This window comes from Populus trichocarpa, chromosome 15 (genome assembly GCF_000002775.5).
Source record: "Populus trichocarpa isolate Nisqually-1 chromosome 15, P.trichocarpa_v4.1, whole genome shotgun sequence".
Classification (NCBI taxonomy): Eukaryota; Viridiplantae; Streptophyta; class Magnoliopsida; order Malpighiales; family Salicaceae; genus Populus; species Populus trichocarpa.
In genome coordinates, this window is record NC_037299.2 from 9,861,281 (window position 1) to 9,877,879 (window position 16,599).

General features: G+C 37.5%; 3 protein-coding genes across 4 annotated transcripts in view; 2 read left to right on the top strand and 1 right to left on the bottom strand.

Annotated features, from left to right (window-relative positions):
• LOC7474882 (uncharacterized) overlaps window positions 1–8,390 on the top strand; it is a 29,215-nt gene extending 20,825 nt beyond the window's left edge. The window contains exon 5 of the transcript XR_008057476.1: window positions 7,859–8,390. The gene's annotated coding sequence lies outside the window, so the exon portion shown is untranslated. The remainder of the gene's footprint in view (window positions 1–7,858) is intronic.
• LOC7474885 (uncharacterized) lies at window positions 1,304–8,390 on the top strand. The gene is made up of 4 exons (XM_002321540.4): window positions 1,304–1,856; window positions 2,728–3,099; window positions 3,175–7,604; window positions 7,816–8,390. The coding sequence occupies exons 1-3, from the start codon at window positions 1,692–1,694 to the stop codon at window positions 7,564–7,566; spliced, it is 4,929 nt and encodes a 1,642-aa protein (XP_002321576.3). The 5' UTR covers window positions 1,304–1,691; the 3' UTR covers window positions 7,567–7,604; window positions 7,816–8,390.
• A 1,005-nt stretch (window positions 8,391–9,395) lies between these two features.
• On the bottom strand, window positions 9,396–15,615 carry LOC7475516 (rac-like GTP-binding protein ARAC8). 2 transcript variants are annotated; one of them, XM_002322119.4, is made up of 8 exons: window positions 15,209–15,605; window positions 14,627–14,714; window positions 14,385–14,494; window positions 14,221–14,284; window positions 11,810–11,874; window positions 11,655–11,720; window positions 11,097–11,194; window positions 9,396–9,735 (listed from the first exon to the last, which is right to left on the bottom strand). In XM_002322119.4, exons 1-8 carry the CDS (start codon window positions 15,311–15,313, stop codon window positions 9,696–9,698), a joined length of 636 nt encoding a protein of 211 aa, XP_002322155.3. In that variant the 5' UTR covers window positions 15,314–15,605; the 3' UTR covers window positions 9,396–9,695. The 2 variants fall into 2 exon arrangements, with proteins under 2 accessions (XP_002322155.3, XP_052303519.1); XM_052447559.1 differs by lacking the exon at window positions 9,396–9,735 and having other exon boundaries at window positions 10,930–11,194; window positions 15,209–15,615.
• Between the last annotated feature and the right edge of the window lie 984 nt (window positions 15,616–16,599).

Sequence of the window (16,599 nt, forward strand, 5' to 3'; positions counted from 1 at the left end):
AACATCTTGCGAATCTACAATGTTATCTCTCACATGCTACATTACATTATTGATGCTTATTATATTTTTTTTCTATTTAAATTTAAATTTAAACTTAAATTCTTAATTTTAATTTTATTGTTATTTAAAAGGGTATTTGACACATCCTCTGCTTTTGCTTTTAGATGCTTTTTAAAATTTCTTTTGGCTTGAAAAAAGATTAAATTAATACTTTTAGTGTTTTTTTTATAGTTTTTATATGGTGGATTTTAGTACATTTTTAAACAAAAAGCTATTTTGAAAAATATCTTGTATCACAATCTCAAACACCCTTTAAATACATTAATAAACGGGCCATAAATCATATCTAAAAGGCATTGTTATGAAACTCAACCTTGGGCATTGGCAGAGTTTCAAATAAGCAAAACCTGAGCTTGCATTTGGCTAAGTTAAACTCGGGCAACTTACCTAGTCAACCCGAAACCCATGTGACCTAGCGTAACCCGGGTGGATCCAACTTTATTTTTTACATTTTTTAAAAAACCCAAAAATATAGAAAATTAATTTATAAATACTTAGCCTCATGTATTCTTTTATAGTTTACATCTACATGAATTATTTGGCAGAGTTTCAAATAAGCAAAACCCGAGCTTGCAATTGGCTAAGTTAAACTCGGGCAACTTGCCTAGTCAACTCGAAACCCATGTGACCTAGCGTAACCCGGGTGGACCCAACTTTATTTTTTATATTTTTTTAAAAACCAAAAAATATAGAAAATTAATTTATAAATACTTAGCCTCATGTATTCTTTTATAACTTACATCCACATGAATTATTTCTTAATTTTTTGATGTGAATTGTTTTATATATATATATATATATAGAAAATTAATATATAAATACTTAGTCTCGTGAGAAAGTGAGAGAGTATATATATCCATATATAAAATATTTCTTAATTTTTTTTATGTGAGATAGCTATATATAGCATACATTCACATGAATTATTTTTTAATTTTTTGATATTAGATAATTATATATAGTTTATATTCATATGAATTGTTTCATAACTTTTGGGATAACTATTATATACACACACGCGCAAGCATGCACGCACATTGATTCTTTCATAATTTTTTCTTAAGTGTTATTAAAATCTCAAGTATATTTTTTTTAAAAAAATTTAAGTTAATCCAGGTTAACTCATATGATCCAAAACCCTGTCTCTTGGCCGGGTCAATCCCAACCCAAAAAGATTAGAGGGTTGAAAAGAGGCAAGACCGGACCCATTGAGAATTTTTGACAGGGACTTGGTCCGGGTTTATGGTTCAGTCTATCTACCACGTACATCTTCCCTTTTTTGCCGTCTCCCCCACTACGATTTCTCTTCTTCGCTCGTTCGCTCGCTCTCCTTTTCTTTCTCCATGATTTTCTCTCTCTAGATTCTCGATATCTCTCTCTCTCTCTCAAACTCAAAACAGCATCTCTAATTTAACGGATCGCATGTATTGATTTGCGGAAGTAATTGATTGTTGTCAAATTAGGGTTTGAATTGCATTTAGAAATGGTCTACGGAAGCTAGGGTTTTTTAGTTTTTCAATTATTTTTGGTCTTGGGTGGATCTAGGGTTTTCGAATTGGTGAATTAATTGAGGGGGAAAGTGTGAGTTAGGGTTAAGGGTTGATGGTACTCGAAAGGAAAAATGCAAGGCTATGCTGCATGGGCGGGAAGCTGAGGAGGAGAGGAAAAAGGATCATATTCGGCACATGTGGACTGCTCCCACTCGTGTTAACAACAATTCAGTTGTAGCTGCTCCTGATTTCGTCCCTTCTCCTCCTTCTTCTTCTTCGTTATCTTCAGCTGATTCTTTTTACAAGGTACTCCTTTTCTTTTGGGATTTTTTTTGTGTTTTTTTGGGTCATTGTTTCGATTATGAGAGGTATTGGATTGTAATTCATCGTACTTCTGTGTTATTTGGATTTGAATGATGGGAAATGGGGCAATCACTGATTTGATTGATAAAAGATGGAGAGGTTATTTGTTTGATATAGGAATTAAAGGAGCTGGCTCAGATTTTCTTTGATTTTTGTTAGCGTGGGAATTCTACAATTCAGTTAGTATTGTGTTCGTTATTGCAATTCTCAGTTGGATTTTGGGAAATATGACAACAAATTAATTTTTGTATTGCTACATGATATTGTTGCTTAAATTCAGTTTGGAGGCAATTTTTTCTTGTATTTGTGAAATTTTTTAGCAGTAGGTTTTAAGTTTAATTTCCACTTTTGTTTTTCTTTCTTATGACTGTTGACGGAACACTCTGCTTTGTTCCTTTTAGCTGTGCGAAGTGTAAATTTGAATGACTTATCTCTCCTCATAATTACATCTTAGCACAATCATATGCATTGAGGCATTTGTATGTAATTTCTTTTACTGATGATGGCCTGGCTTAGATTTATTGATAAGTGCTTAATCAAGTATCTAATGAATGAAAATGAGATAAGAGGACTCATAAGCTGTGATTTTTCATCCATGAAGTTCATAATGGTAATTATCTAGTGGTTTGATGATGGATCTTTATTATGATATTAATGGCCAGTTAATGATATTCCATTCAGCAATCATCTATGCTATCAAAATGCAGGCTACATTTTCTACTTTAGCAGAACATTTGTTGATGTAATTGGTATAAAGATGCATTTGTAATAAGTTACCTAAAGTGCCCTATGTTTTATTTTTTTCCTTTAACAGGATGGACGCAAGGTCAGTGTTGGAGACTCTGCTCTGTTCAAACCACCCCAGGACTCCCCTCCTTTCATTGGAATAATCCAAAGGCTGACTACTGATAAAGAGAACAAGTTAAAGTTAGGTGTGAATTGGCTTTATCGACCTGCTGACATAAAGCTTGGCAAAGGCATCCTACTGGAAGCTGCGCCAAACGAAGTATTCTTTTCCTTTCACAAGGATGAAATTCCTGCTGCATCACTACTCCATCCGTGTAAAGTTGCCTTCCTTCCGAAAGGTGTTGAACTTCCATCAGGGATTTGCTCATTTGTGTGCCGGCGAGTTTATGACATTACAAACAAGTGTTTATGGTGGCTAACTGATCAGGATTATATTAATGTGAGTTGTAGCTGCCCTTCAAGAATTTGCTTTGAATTTACAATTCCATTTGATGGTTAACTCTTCTTTACACAGGAACGACAAGAAGTAGTGGATCAGCTATTATCCAAGACACGTTTAGAAATGCATGCAACAGTTCAACCAGATGGATGTTCTCCGAAGACAATGAATGGTCCAACTTCAACATCACAGGTAAAACCTAGTTCTGATAGTGTACAGAATAATGCTGCCTCCTTTCCTTCACAATCTAAGGGCAAGAAAAGGGAGCGTGGAGATCAGGGGTCTGAGCCCATTAAACGAGAACGTTTTTCTAAAATGGATGATGTGGATTCTGTTCATAGACCAGAAAGCATTTGGAAATCTGAGATTTCTAAATTTACAGAGAAGGGGGGACTTGTGGATTCTGAAGGGGTTGAGAAATTGGTGCATCTCATGCTACCTGAGAGGAACGAGAGGAAAGTAGATTTGGTTGGCCGGTCAATGCTAGCTGGTGTGATAGCAGCCACAGATAAGTTTGATTGCTTAAATCGGTTTGTGCAGCTGAGGGGCTTGCCTGTATTTGATGAATGGCTACAGGAGGTGCATAAAGGGAAGATTGGTGATGGTAGTAGCCCCAAGGATAGTGATAGATCTGTTGAGGATTTTTTATTAGTTTTGCTTCATGCACTGGATAAACTCCCTATAAATCTTCATGCTCTGCAAATGTGTAATATTGGCAAATCTGTGAATCATTTGCGGACACATAAGAATTTGGAAATACAGAAGAAAGCAAGGAGTTTAGTTGACATGTGGAAGAAACGGGTTGAGGCTGAAATGGATGCAAATGCAAAGTTTAGTTCTAACCAAGGTGTCACCTGGTCTACTAGATCGCGCATTCCTGAAGTTTCGCAGGTTGGGAATAGACCATCTGGTGTATCCTCAGAGATTGCAATGAAGAGCTCAGTTGTGCAACTCTCTGCTTCGAAAAGTGGTCCAGTCAAGCTTGTCCAGGGGGAGACTGTGACCAAGTCTGCATCATCTCCAGGCCCCATAAAATCAACAGCATCACCTGGCACAGTTGGTAATAATTTGAAAGATGGACAGCTCAGAAATATTGGTGTCAGTGGCGCCTCAGATCTACCTGCATCTGCAGCAAAGGATGAGAAAAGCAGCAGTTCCAGTCAGTCCCTCAACAATAGTCAATCTTGTTCTAGTGACCATGCCAAAACTTCAGGATTGCCGGGAAAGGAGGATGCAAGGAGCTCTACTGCTGTTTCAATGGCAACAAATAAGATCATTGGTGGTTCTTTGCGGCAACGTAAATCAGTTAATGGGTTTCCAGGCCCAGCTGTATCTGGGGTCCAAAGGGATAGTGGATCGAGCAGAAGTTCTCCCTTGCACAGAAATCCAGGTTCAGAGAAATTACAACAGTCCAGTTTGGCATGCGATCAGGCACTTGATGTTCCAACGGCTGAAGGGTTCAGTCATAAATTCATTGTTAAAATTCCCACCAAAGGTCGCAGTCCTGCACAAAGTTCCAGTGGGGGAACTTTGGAAGACACTTCAGTCATGAATAGCAGAGATTCTTCTCCTGTGCCTTCGGAGAGGCATGACCAGTTTGATCATAATTTGAAGGAAAAAATTAATTCATATCGAGTTAATATTGCATCAGATGTTAAGACCGAGTCGTGGCAAAGCAATGATTTCAAAGAGGTGCTGACTGGGTCAGATGAGGGTGATGGGTCGCCTGCCACTGTTCCTGATGAAGAGCATGGTTGTATGGGTGATGATGCTAGTAAATTAGGTGAAGTCTCAAAAGCTACACCCTCTTCAAATGTGTATGAACATAAATTTGGGAAGCTGCATGATGCATCTTTCAGCTCCATGAATGCTTTGATTGAAAGTTGTGCAAAATACTCTGATGGGAATGCATCTATGTCAGTTGGTGATGATGTTGGTATGAATCTGCTTGCTAGTGTAGCTGCCGGGGAGATGTCCAAGTCTGATATGGTTTCACCAACAGATTCTCCACGGAGAAACATGCCTATCGAGCACCCCTGTGCACCAAGTGGTTCGAGAGCAAAATCATCACCACGTGATGTTCCTGCTCAAAGCCAAGGTAAGCCTGTTGATGATGAAGATGAGAAGCAGGGTATTACTGTTGGTACTTCACTGTCCAAGAACATAGGGGCTAAAACAGTTCTGTTTTCACAAGAAAAACACACAGGGGAGCTCAATGGACCTCCCAATTCTTCCCATGTGGATGGGAAGAAAATTGCTGAACCATGCCTAGAAAGCAATGTGAAATCAGAGGAAATACTATTAGCTGCTGTGTCCTCTGAAAGCATGGCAGTGAAAACATCAAATTGTAGGGGCAAGGAGCTGTGGGAGAAAGAGGGTGGTGGCAGATCAAATTTAGATGGCATATCTGATGAAAAAGAAAAGTTGCATGGTTCTGTCTTAAATGAGATCAACAATACAGGAGTGCAAGATGGGACTGATGCAATTGATGTATCATCAACAAACCATCCTGTAGAGACTGATGGTGAGAACAAGAAAAAAATGAATAAAGAGCTGGATGTTTCTGTTGGGGATGAGCCAAAACCACCTGCTATGTTGCAGTCTGATTTTGCAAAAGGAACCAATGATGAAGTGCGCGAACCTTCTAGTTCTGGCAAGGATGTGGTTTCTGAAAACATGCATGATGTGAAGGCTGGTGAAACAGATGGTAGGAGTCATTCTACTGAGAAAAATAAAATTGAACATGAATGTAATACAGCCTCAGCCACAACTGATTATGAAGGTGAGTGCAAGGTGGAGAGCTTGGGAGGCATTCAGGTCAATGAGCAATGTAGTGCCAGACCAGCTGCTCACAAGGCAGCACCCACACTTGTTCAGGCACCAGAACTAGTAGTGTCAACAAGGTCAAATTTGGCTGGCACTGGAGCTGATGAAACAGAGGAATGTATGTCTGCCCCTGCTGCTGCTTCTTCTTTATCTGCTACAGGGGGATCGGATCTGGAAGCAAAAGTTGAATTTGATCTGAATGAAGGCTTTATTTCTGATGATGGGAAATATGGGGAGTCAGGTGATTTGAGAACACCTGGATGCTCTTCTGCGATTCAGCTAATTAGCCCTTTTCCCTTACCTGTTTCTTCTGTGTCTAGTGGGCTTCCTGCTTCCATTACAGTAGCCGCTGCTGCAAAAGGGTCCTTTGTTCCACCAGAGGATCTACTGAAGAGTAGACGGGAGCTTGGTTGGAAGGGATCGGCAGCCACAAGTGCATTTCGGCCAGCTGAACCTAGAAAAGCTTTGGAGATTCCATTAGTTACAGCTAATATCTCACTACCTGATGCAATGGTTTCCAAGCCTGGTCGCCCCCTGTTAGATATTGACTTGAATGTTCCTGATGAAAGAATCCTCGAGGATTTGGCTTCACGAAGTTCTGCTCAGGAGACAGTTTCTGTTTCTGACCTTGCAAAGAATAATGATTGTGCACGTGATGCACTGATGGGTTCGATACCTGTTCGAAGCTCGGGGGGACTTGATTTTGATTTGAATAGAGCAGATGAAGCTAGTGATATTGGTAATCACTTAACAAGCATTGGCCGGAGGCTGGATGCCCCACTTCATCCCGCCAAATCATCTGGTGGTTTTCTAAATGGAAAGGTTGGTGGTTGCAGAGACTTTGATTTGAATGATGGCCCTCTTGTTGATGAGGTGAGTGCTGAACCATCACCACTTGGCCAGCATACCCGAAACATTGTGCCATCTCAACCACTCATTTCTAACCTTCGGATGAACAGTACGGAAATTGGAAACTTCCCCTCCTGGTTTCCTCAAGGAAATCCTTATCCTGCTGTCACAATCCAATCTATCTTGCATGATAGAGGAGAGCAGCCTTTCCCAGTAGTTGCAACTGGTGGGCCTCAGAGGATGTTGGCTTCCTCTACTGGCAGCAATCCATTTAATACTGATGTCTACAGGGGAGCAGTGTTGTCGTCTTCTCCGGCAGTGCCATTTCCATCTCCTCCTTTCCAGTATCCTGTCTTTCCTTTTGGGACCAACTTTCCTCTTACCTCAGCAACATTTTCTGGTGGTTCAGCATCGTATGTGGATTCACCATCTGGTGGGAGACTTTGCTTTCCGACAGTACCCTCTCAAGTATTAGGTGCAGTCTCGTCTCATTATCCAAGGCCTTCTTATGCTGTTAACTTCCCAGACAGTAACAATAACAATAATGGTGCTGTGGAGAGCAGTAGGAAATGGGGAAGACAGGGTCTAGATCTCAATGCTGGGCCTTTAGGCCCAGACATGGAAAGTAGAGATGAGACCTCAGCTCTTGCATCGAGGCAACTATCTGTTGCCAGTTCACAGGTCCTTACAGAGGAGCAATCGAGGATGTATCAAGTGACCAGCGGAGGTGTTTTGAAGCGGAAGGAGCCAGAGGGTGGATGGGAAGGTTATAAGCAATCCTCATGGCAGTAGATACTAGTGATGAATAATGACAACCCAGTGATCCACCTGTAAGTTTTTGTCATGTTCTCTCTGTGTTTCACCTTGACCTTAATTTGATGAATTATCTATAAGGTAGCTGTGGTATTGCCTTTTCTTTTGTGATCAAGGAGAGGGGGAAACCCTCTTTAACTTGCTTTCTGTTGGGCATGAGTTGCACTGAAGTTCCTGCTCACAGGTCAAGTAATTTTGTTTCTGCTTTCGTTGTGTTTTCAATTACAGTTCTCCTGGATGGATGTTGGCTAACTACAAAAGATCGTCTAACTTGTGATCTCAAGGATGGGTGGTAAGTGAGTTATTTGATGTTCAGTCTCCGACCCCCACCCTGTCGCTTTACCCATTGCGCCTTACAAGAAATCTGTCCGGGGTTGTTGAGCTGTTATTTCCTTGAATTTGAACTGGGTGGCTGCAGTTCACTTTCCTCTTTGTAGATATTTTAACCAATGGAAAGCGTGCATTCTGTGACTGTTGCCCAGACATTCGAAATTGGTGTCCATACTGTTGTCCAGTGCATCGACAATTTATACTGCTGGGTGCAAAACCATCCTTCCTTTTCCAACCATTTTGAGAATGAATGGTGATTGGATTAGTAAACTGCTTTAAGCAGAAGCCCTTTTGTACGTGCTTTGTTGTTAAGGAATCTTTCTTCATTTATCTTTTCATTCTCTCTTTAATCACATACATATAAGCAGAGTGGTCCGTGAATTTTGGTGCTGAAGCCTTTCTTGCACTGGCATGTGGTTTAGTTGACAATGGTTGGATGCTGTATTCCTTTTAATTTATTCTATTTTTTTTAACCTGGTGTAGATTATTTGCTACACGCCAATTTCTACCCAACTTTGCTACCATCTTCGCCAAAGGGTGAATGAACTCTAAATTAATCTAGGTTTGTTCATGACATTCTCCCATTTCTGTCCTCTATTTGACCAACGATATAACACCTGCTATCATCTCTTAAAATTGTCCTTTGAATTGTGCTGTTATTGTTTTGGTGTTGGAACTTGGAATTAGCTTCGAGAATAAGAAATCCGTTCCACAGATAGCTGCTGTTGCAGTTCAAGATTTCTCGGTGTTTTGTATGGTCGGCAGAGGCTTTATAGGATGGTTCGCCATGGAAATTGTAATTGTACTTCTGTGTGGGTTCACTTTTTAGGTTCGAGATTCGAATGAAGACTGCTGAACCACAATAACCAGTGAAATCTGATAAAGAGTTGAATTGCATCCAAAAAATTTTAAAGGTTAAGGTTTTGTCATCTCCAAGGATGAAATTTTATATTACTGGGTGGTTTATGATGCTGTCTTGACTGTGAAATACACTCGCCCAGGTGCTGCAGGTTCACGTGTAAGGAGGTGTTATGTGACAAGCATGGCAATGATGTTATGCATTAAAACCTAAACCATTTCAATTCATACAATCTCATTTTGGTTCTTTTTCTAACTGTTGTTGGGTTGCATGCTGCCTCTTTTCAGTTGGCGTTCTTCATTTTATGTCCATTTTTCTGTATTATGGGCACTCGATTTAATGGCGACGGGTGAGACTGGTTCACACCAAGCTTTGTCTGCCATGATTAAAATCTTGGTGGGGTCTGGAATGCCTAATCTTTTCTGTTTCCTGGGTACATCACCCTCCTTATGACAGGTTGCAACCTCAACATCATCTTTGTTCATGGATCTAAGGACAAAATACCGATGGGCAATAAGCCAGTTAAGGCATTTAAGTATCACCCTGAATACGGTCGTCTTTTAGGTTTTCTTTTGGATTCATAACAACCAGCTTGTAAAAAGTAAAGAGAGAAATCAGCTTGCAGAAGGAAAAACAAATCATGTTTTACTAGTGTTAAACCAAAAGGTCAGGAAATATACCATGAACAATAAAAACTTGAAACAAAGCCAGCTGAGCTCCACTTTATACAATGAATTACAAAGTATAGATTAGTACTGAATGAGCATGTTTTCCACTGAAATTCGAGAGCGCGACCTTTAGCAAGGAGCTATGCCGCATTCAAAATCAAATTCGCAGGACCCAACATCTTGAGGTATATCCGAGCAGTGTGGTGCCACAGTTATGCCAAAGAGTAACCACCTTGGAGATGAGGGGTTCTTCATTCGAGACACAGAAGCCTCCTCCCGCAAAAGACATTTCTGCATTTCAAGGAATAATGCAAAAAGAATGAGAGAAGCTCAGTTTCTGAATAGCACAAGCAAGTAAAACAGATAAGATTTAAATGCAAGCAGCCAGATGAGGCAGGCAAAAGACCTTCAACAGAACATTCAGTGCATGTAAAATACCACCATGAAGGGACCTCTTCTTCAGTAGTTATCTCTGAGGGAGTGCCCATCAAATAACATCATAGATATGACGACAAGTTAATGACAATTGACCGAGACAGTGAAGTCATTCTAATAACTCCATAGCTCTATCATTCTACAATGGGACCTGTATGCATTGTGAGGAGAAACAGCTGGCTATTGCAACAATGGCAAACCGATCACAGAAGACATTTAGCTAGCTGTGAGCAGGGCATAAGGTCATGTCTAATATATGTAACATAACAAGATCTGCTCATTCTCCATGCTCTCTCTATGACAAGAAGTGTACACGTGACAAAAAAAATGCTACTCACAAAAACAATTAGTAACTGTTGCATTGTATTATTTCGGTGAGGGAAGATCGCCTATTTACCTGGTGTCAATATCTTATGGCTTATGCTCCCAGAAATCAACTTATGTTTCTAACACAGAGGCATCAAGGCCAAGTCAAAAAGAAAACTAATAAATGGCACAGTCTCCGTCTCCACAAATTCTATATCAATAAACATATTAGAAATTTAGAACCCTTGTATTCCCAAATGAACCAGTAAATATCCATGAGACTTCCTTCGCGTTGTCCCTTCCATATTACATCTCACCACTATTTTCTATATATATGTCCTTTCAATATATACATATTTCAGTCCACGTATTCACAACCACTACTCAACATCCTTGAGACATTCAGTTTGAACTTAATCTTCCAATTCTATCTTCTCATACATATGTAATTTAGATGGTCGCTTTTACCAACTCAAGGGACCCAGGCCTAGGATATTCCTTAGCATCCAAAAAACCCATGTCTCCGCACTCCTTTTCCACTGATTAAAGAAACACTTAGCCACTACAACTAAGATGCCAACTGCTTAATCTTGTACATGAAAAAGGAATACTATTTACATTTGATAGAAATGACTGCAGGTGCCTGTGAACTATTAGTCTAAAAATTATAAAATGTTTCCATTTAGTTTGACATGATTACACAAGTGGTGGCAGTAGCTCTGAAAAAAGGGATAGGGAAACAAAAAAAAAAAATCAGAGAAGCCTATGAAAACATTTATAAAGGAAACCCAAGCATAAGTGACACCAAGATAATTTGCAAGATCCATATGTCAAGAGGATATGAGATCAGAAAACTTTGCATGTCTTTCTAAAAAAAAACTCTTAAAAGTGCAGAAAATGATGGTACTGACAACAGGCACCCTCGGCGCGGCTTTTTCTTCCTCTCTTTTTGTTTCTGTGCTGGTTTGATAACTACTTTTATTGCAGCATCAAAAACTGCTTTGACATTCTGCAATAGCATGAAAAAAGTCATTTACAACATGATAATATAAGTGATCTAATGCCTGCAAGGAACAATTAGAAAAGGTCGTCCTAAATGCAATAGATGCAGGGCAAGATTCTTATATGATAATAGTAAACTTAGCCTGCAATATATTACTTTAGGACTGTCACACAGTCAGGATGTATGCCAAATAGCACAGAGCCCATTGATAAGATTTTCATAAGAGGAAAATCAGTTTTGCCAAGCATTTGGAAACCTGAAATTTGCACTCAGATTAATTCAGGAGAATACCACTGCATACAGTTGCAGAGGTAAGACTTTTGGCAGTTTTTTTACCTCCTTTTCTCTAGAAGATTTAACTTTCTATGATCAATTCATCCAATAAACATTAGCTGGGTGGTCAATTTCATGGATAGCATACACAGGTACTCAATACAACTCAACATATTGCCAAACTATTACATACCTGCTGAGTTTTTGAACTACACTCGATGTAATATGCTGCACCAATCTGTTTTCGGAGTTCCTCTCCCTATTCATAGAATAACCAATATCATTAAAAAAAGTTGATCACATGAAGACCAAGAAAAAATATAAACAACCATTGAATAGAAACTGCACCTGTGCCATGGTCACAGGCACCAATCCAGGGTGATCAGCCAAATAATGCTTATCCTCACGAAGATCTACATGTCCATTTTAAACCATTCATTAGATTCACATCTAAGGTGCTTCACAAAGCTAATCACCGCAATATAAATGTTAAATGTCAATAAAGCTCATGTAATTGGTCAACAGTTCCCAGCAGAAGGATTCATGAAACATAAGAGCACAAAATTATCTGTGAAACATCATGGATTATGAAAAGCAGTATGGATGGCTAGGCTCATGCCAATCAGTTTGCACATAATCTAGAACTCTCAAAGACATGAAAGGCAATACAATTTCATTTTACATCAAAGAGAACAGAGTTCTTATTTGGTCAGGGAACTTGGACTGATATCCTTCCTGACAAAAAGCAAGAATTATGCTATTCATAAGTGAGATTAATAAAATAATGAGTGCAATGAAGTATGACATAATCATACAAGTGAGTTGTAAAAAGTAGTATGAAATTGTAAGTAACTTTTTTTAAAAAAAAAATAGATAATGTTTATCATATGACAATCATTCACATTAAGCCAGTGAAAAGACAAAAGGAACAATGGAGAGGGAAGGAATCACAAAGAACAAAAAAGAAAAAGCTATGCCCTTGACTTGACAGCAGTTATGTTGTCCCACAAAATTAAGTTCCAGTTAGGTTTATTATACAAAATGTCAAAAGGAGGGAAAAAATTTCTCAATTCTGTACAGAATACAATGATACAGAAATAATCTATAAATCCTTCCTTAATCCTGCAGGAGACTTTAAGTTGGTAACAACCAAACTCATTTTTTAAGCGCCCTAAAGGCATGCACATGATCCTTATTTGCGATAATGACCAATATTTTTTCTTAACCCCAAAAGGAGACTTTAAGTTGGTTACAACCAAACTCATTTTCCAAGTGCCCTAAAGGCATGCACATGGTCCTTATTTGCAAGAATGACCAACATTTTTTCCTTTTCTCGTTCTTTTTTTCTTTCAGAAAAGCAAAGATTGCCATTAGTTTGACAAAAAAGCACGGGCACACACGCCCATAAGGTCTTTATTTGCAAGAGTGATCATTTTTTTTTCTTATTCATTTTTTTCAGAAAGTAATGACCACCATCAGTTTGGAAGGATAAAAGAAAAGAAGTCATTATTTGCAAGAGCTAACAATATTCTTGTTTCTTTTCTTATTCATTTTTTTACAGGCAATCAACGATCATCACTAGTTTGCAAAAAAGGAAAAAAGAAAAAAAAAAGAACACTAACTTCGACACTTTTGCAATCCAATAAGGTGGTTGAACAACTCTCCCTCTCAAGAGATTAAATGTTATGGAATAGCATGAAGAATGGATACACTATAGAATGTAAATTGCAATGTATCCGCAAGCAAGTTGATAGAACAATATTAACAAAGAATGGATTAATTTCCTTACTTTTAAATTTCATCAAGTATTCCAACCTTGAGAGAACTTACCTGAACAATTTTCTGATCACACAACAGACCCTCAATCATCAAACCCATCTCAATCAAGCATCTAATGCTACTAACCAGGGAAGGGAAAATTCACTTGGTTATGTGGGAAGAATTGTGTAAACAAAGAGGACTGAGTTTAAGAAGAGAAAGGATTGAACATGACAGAAATATCTCAGTTGGGATTCGGGTTTTTCAAAGATTTCCTATTACAAAATCCATATATTAATAGCAAAAATAACCTTTATATGCCTTGGTCATCACTTTTCAATTTCTTTCCAAAACTTCACCTTTGTTTTTTTTAGATTACCAATGGATGAAAACCAAACTTGAGACCTCACTCCTCTAGCTTTGCATGAGTACCATTAAACTACGAATCCATTGGTCTATATATAATTCCTTTCCTAAAATTTATCTCCTACTTGCTCAAAAACCTGAAAGTTTAAATCTGCAAAATTGGACAACGCTTTCCATTGGAAAGGTGATGTTGACACACACACATAGAAAGTCTGCCCAAATTTGTGACTGATATAGATTCATCCATTGAATTTCAAGCTTGAATGATGAAAAGGCTTCAGAAAATATATCAAATAAAACTGAAAAGTACAAGAGGAAACTCATTATTTACTTTCAACATCTTAATGAACCAAAATGCATCAATGGCCTCATTGCCAAGTAGTTTTGACTTGGAATATGAACAAGTCCTTATTTTAGCCTGCTTATATCTCAAAATTGCCTTCGGTGAGCTCACCAAATTCTGAATAAGAAGATATACCATTCACCTATTAAGCAATATGCAATAAACAACTGTGATGCAAATATTAACCAGTATAACCTAGACATAACAGCATTGACAAGATCAATACCAAGAAAAGAACAATAACCAGCATTGAATTGGATGAAAAAATGATGATGGATGCTAGCAGACTTACCCAATTTGGTACCAACCAGTACTACTGGAACTCCAGGGGCATAGTGCTGAAGCTCTGGAATCCACTGGATAAACAATCTCATATTTGAAACTGATATAAACGAGTATAAAAGAAAAAAGAAACCAGAAAGTTAAGAAGATAACAATTTGGAAAAAAGGCTGCACCTTTTTAAGTACATTTTCATAGCTAGCCCGACTAACTAGTGAGAAAGCTAAGACAAAGACATCTGCACCTCTGTAGCTCAAGGGCCTTAATCTATTGTAATCCTCTTGCCCTATGGAAGTCAATGAAACAAATGAATCATAAAAGTTGCCTAATTTGGCAAAACTGTTTCCAGAAAAAAAGAAGGCACAATTATGGAAAAAAAGATTAAAAAGAAAACATGCAGCGAACCAAATAATCATACCAGCTGTGTCCCAGAGGCCTAAGTTTACAGTGGTTCCTTCAACTGCCACATTTGCACTGAAATTATCGAACACTGTAGGTATATAATCCTAAAAAAAATCATCAATAACATTTACTGTTCATTTGCATGAATGAATAAAATCAACCGCAAAAGGCAAGAAACTTTCAAATGAGGACAAAATAAATGAAGCCTAAAACGGGACAATAGCACTTATTAAGCAAGAAACTTGATTTTTTATGTTTATTTGAATGAAAGAACAAAACCAACAGCAGAAAGCAAGAAACTTTCAAATGGAGATAAAATATTAAGCCTAAAAAACTAAAATCTGCTAAACACAAGATCACTATCTTAAAACAGAAACTAAAAAGGACAAACTTTATCCTTGTAGCAAAACCCAGAAGCTAAAGGATTTGAGAGATACTGAGACTAAATTAAAAATAGAGCTAAAAGCAAAAAATAAAAAACAAAAGCAGCAAAACCCAGATGCAAAAACACATTAAATCACCAAAAAAAACCATAAATTATAAAGCACAGCTGAGGTGAGATAGTTAGATGGGTCATTTAATTGACCAAAGAACATACAGTAGGGAACTTGTTACTTGTGTAACATATAAGCATACAGGTCTTGCCTACAGCCCCATCTCCGACAGTAACACACTTGATAAACCTTGAAGCGCTTGAAGCCATTGATGCAAACAAACAAAGCTTTTCTCTCCCAGAAAAAGAACAAAAATATTAGCAGTTGAAGTAAAGAGGAGTGAAAGACTGAAAGTTAATAAAAAACAAAAAACAAAAGACCAAAAAAAAACAAAAGACAAAAGACAAAGGGAGAGAGGAGAAGACGGTGGTTTGTTGTAGGTGGAAAAATTTATTAGTATTGCTATTATGGCTTATTTTGATTCAAAGTTAAGGAGAGTGGTGGAGGTGGATCACATCACATGATTCTCACTCATTCACTTATCACTGTTGAAATTTTCCCTTTGCTTTTTATTTTTAAGGGTTTTTTTTTTTATTTGCTTCTGTTTTCGTAGTTTGTTCGTTTTGCTTTGACAAATGGCAGATTTGGTTTTTCTCTCTGATATTTAATTTGGATTTTCTCTTCTTTTTTTCCTAATGTTTTGGCTAATTTTTTTATTTAAAATAGAATGCTCATGTAATTTATTTATTATTTTTGTTTTGAAAGTAAGACTGCTGCGAGCATAGTTATTACACATGGAAAGCGGCAAGTAGTACCCGGGTACAAGTTGATGTAAAAAAATAAAAAAATATTTAAAATTTTAATAATACATATAAAATTATTAAGAAACAATTCATGTTGATTTAGATTATATAATTATCTCATAGAAAAATTAAAAAACACTTCATATAGAAATAGATTATATATAGTTATCCCACATATAAAAGTTAAAAAAAAATTCATATAGATGTATGTTAATGTGGATGTAGACTGTATATAAATATTCCATATCAAAAAGTCAATAAATATTTCATGTGGATGTAGGTTATAAAAAGAATATATAGAGCTAAGTATTCATAAATTAATTTTACAATTTTTAGGTTCATTTAAGAAAATGTAAAGAAAAAAAGTTGGGTCTCACTTGAATTATGCCGGGTCAATCAGGTTATGTGTTGACCTGGTAGATCGTGGGGGTTTGACCAGGTCAATTGCAACCCCGAGTTTTGTCTATTTGAAACCCGATCAAGACCCTAGATCACCTAGATCTTATATCAACTTACTAGGACATATCGAGTTTCATAGCTATAACAACAAGATTAACAAGAGTTTTTATTTTGTAGTTCCGGGACTTGATTCAATTTTTAAACAAAAGAAATGAAAAATTAGCTAGAGTGGGAGTGAAGGTTGAAAATGAAATTATCTTTAGGCTTTGCCAATTAGCAGAAAAAGAAAAATGAGGAGGGGATAAAAAAAACTAAACATTTATCTTTAATTAGATTATTTTGTTGGTTAGAAG

Bases quoted from the DNA above. Each gene is read 5' to 3' on its own strand.
- LOC7474885 (XM_002321540.4), top strand. From the start codon at position 1,692: ATGCTGCATGGGCGGGAAGCTGAGGAGGAGAGGAAAAAGGATCATATT. The intron at 1,857-2,727 runs GTACTCCTTTTC...TTCCTTTAACAG, and splicing joins CAGCTGATTCTTTTTACAAG to GATGGACGCAAGGTCAGTGT. The intron at 3,100-3,174 runs GTGAGTTGTAGC...TTCTTTACACAG, and splicing joins CTGATCAGGATTATATTAAT to GAACGACAAGAAGTAGTGGA.
- LOC7475516 (XM_052447559.1), bottom strand. From the start codon at position 15,313: ATGGCTTCAAGCGCTTCAAGGTTTATCAAGTGTGTTACTGTCGGAGAT. The intron at 14,715-15,208 runs GTATGTTCTTTG...GATTTTTTTTAG, and splicing joins CAAGTAACAAGTTCCCTACT to GATTATATACCTACAGTGTT. The intron at 14,495-14,626 runs GTATGATTATTT...TGACTTCCATAG, and splicing joins AGGCCTCTGGGACACAGCTG to GGCAAGAGGATTACAATAGA.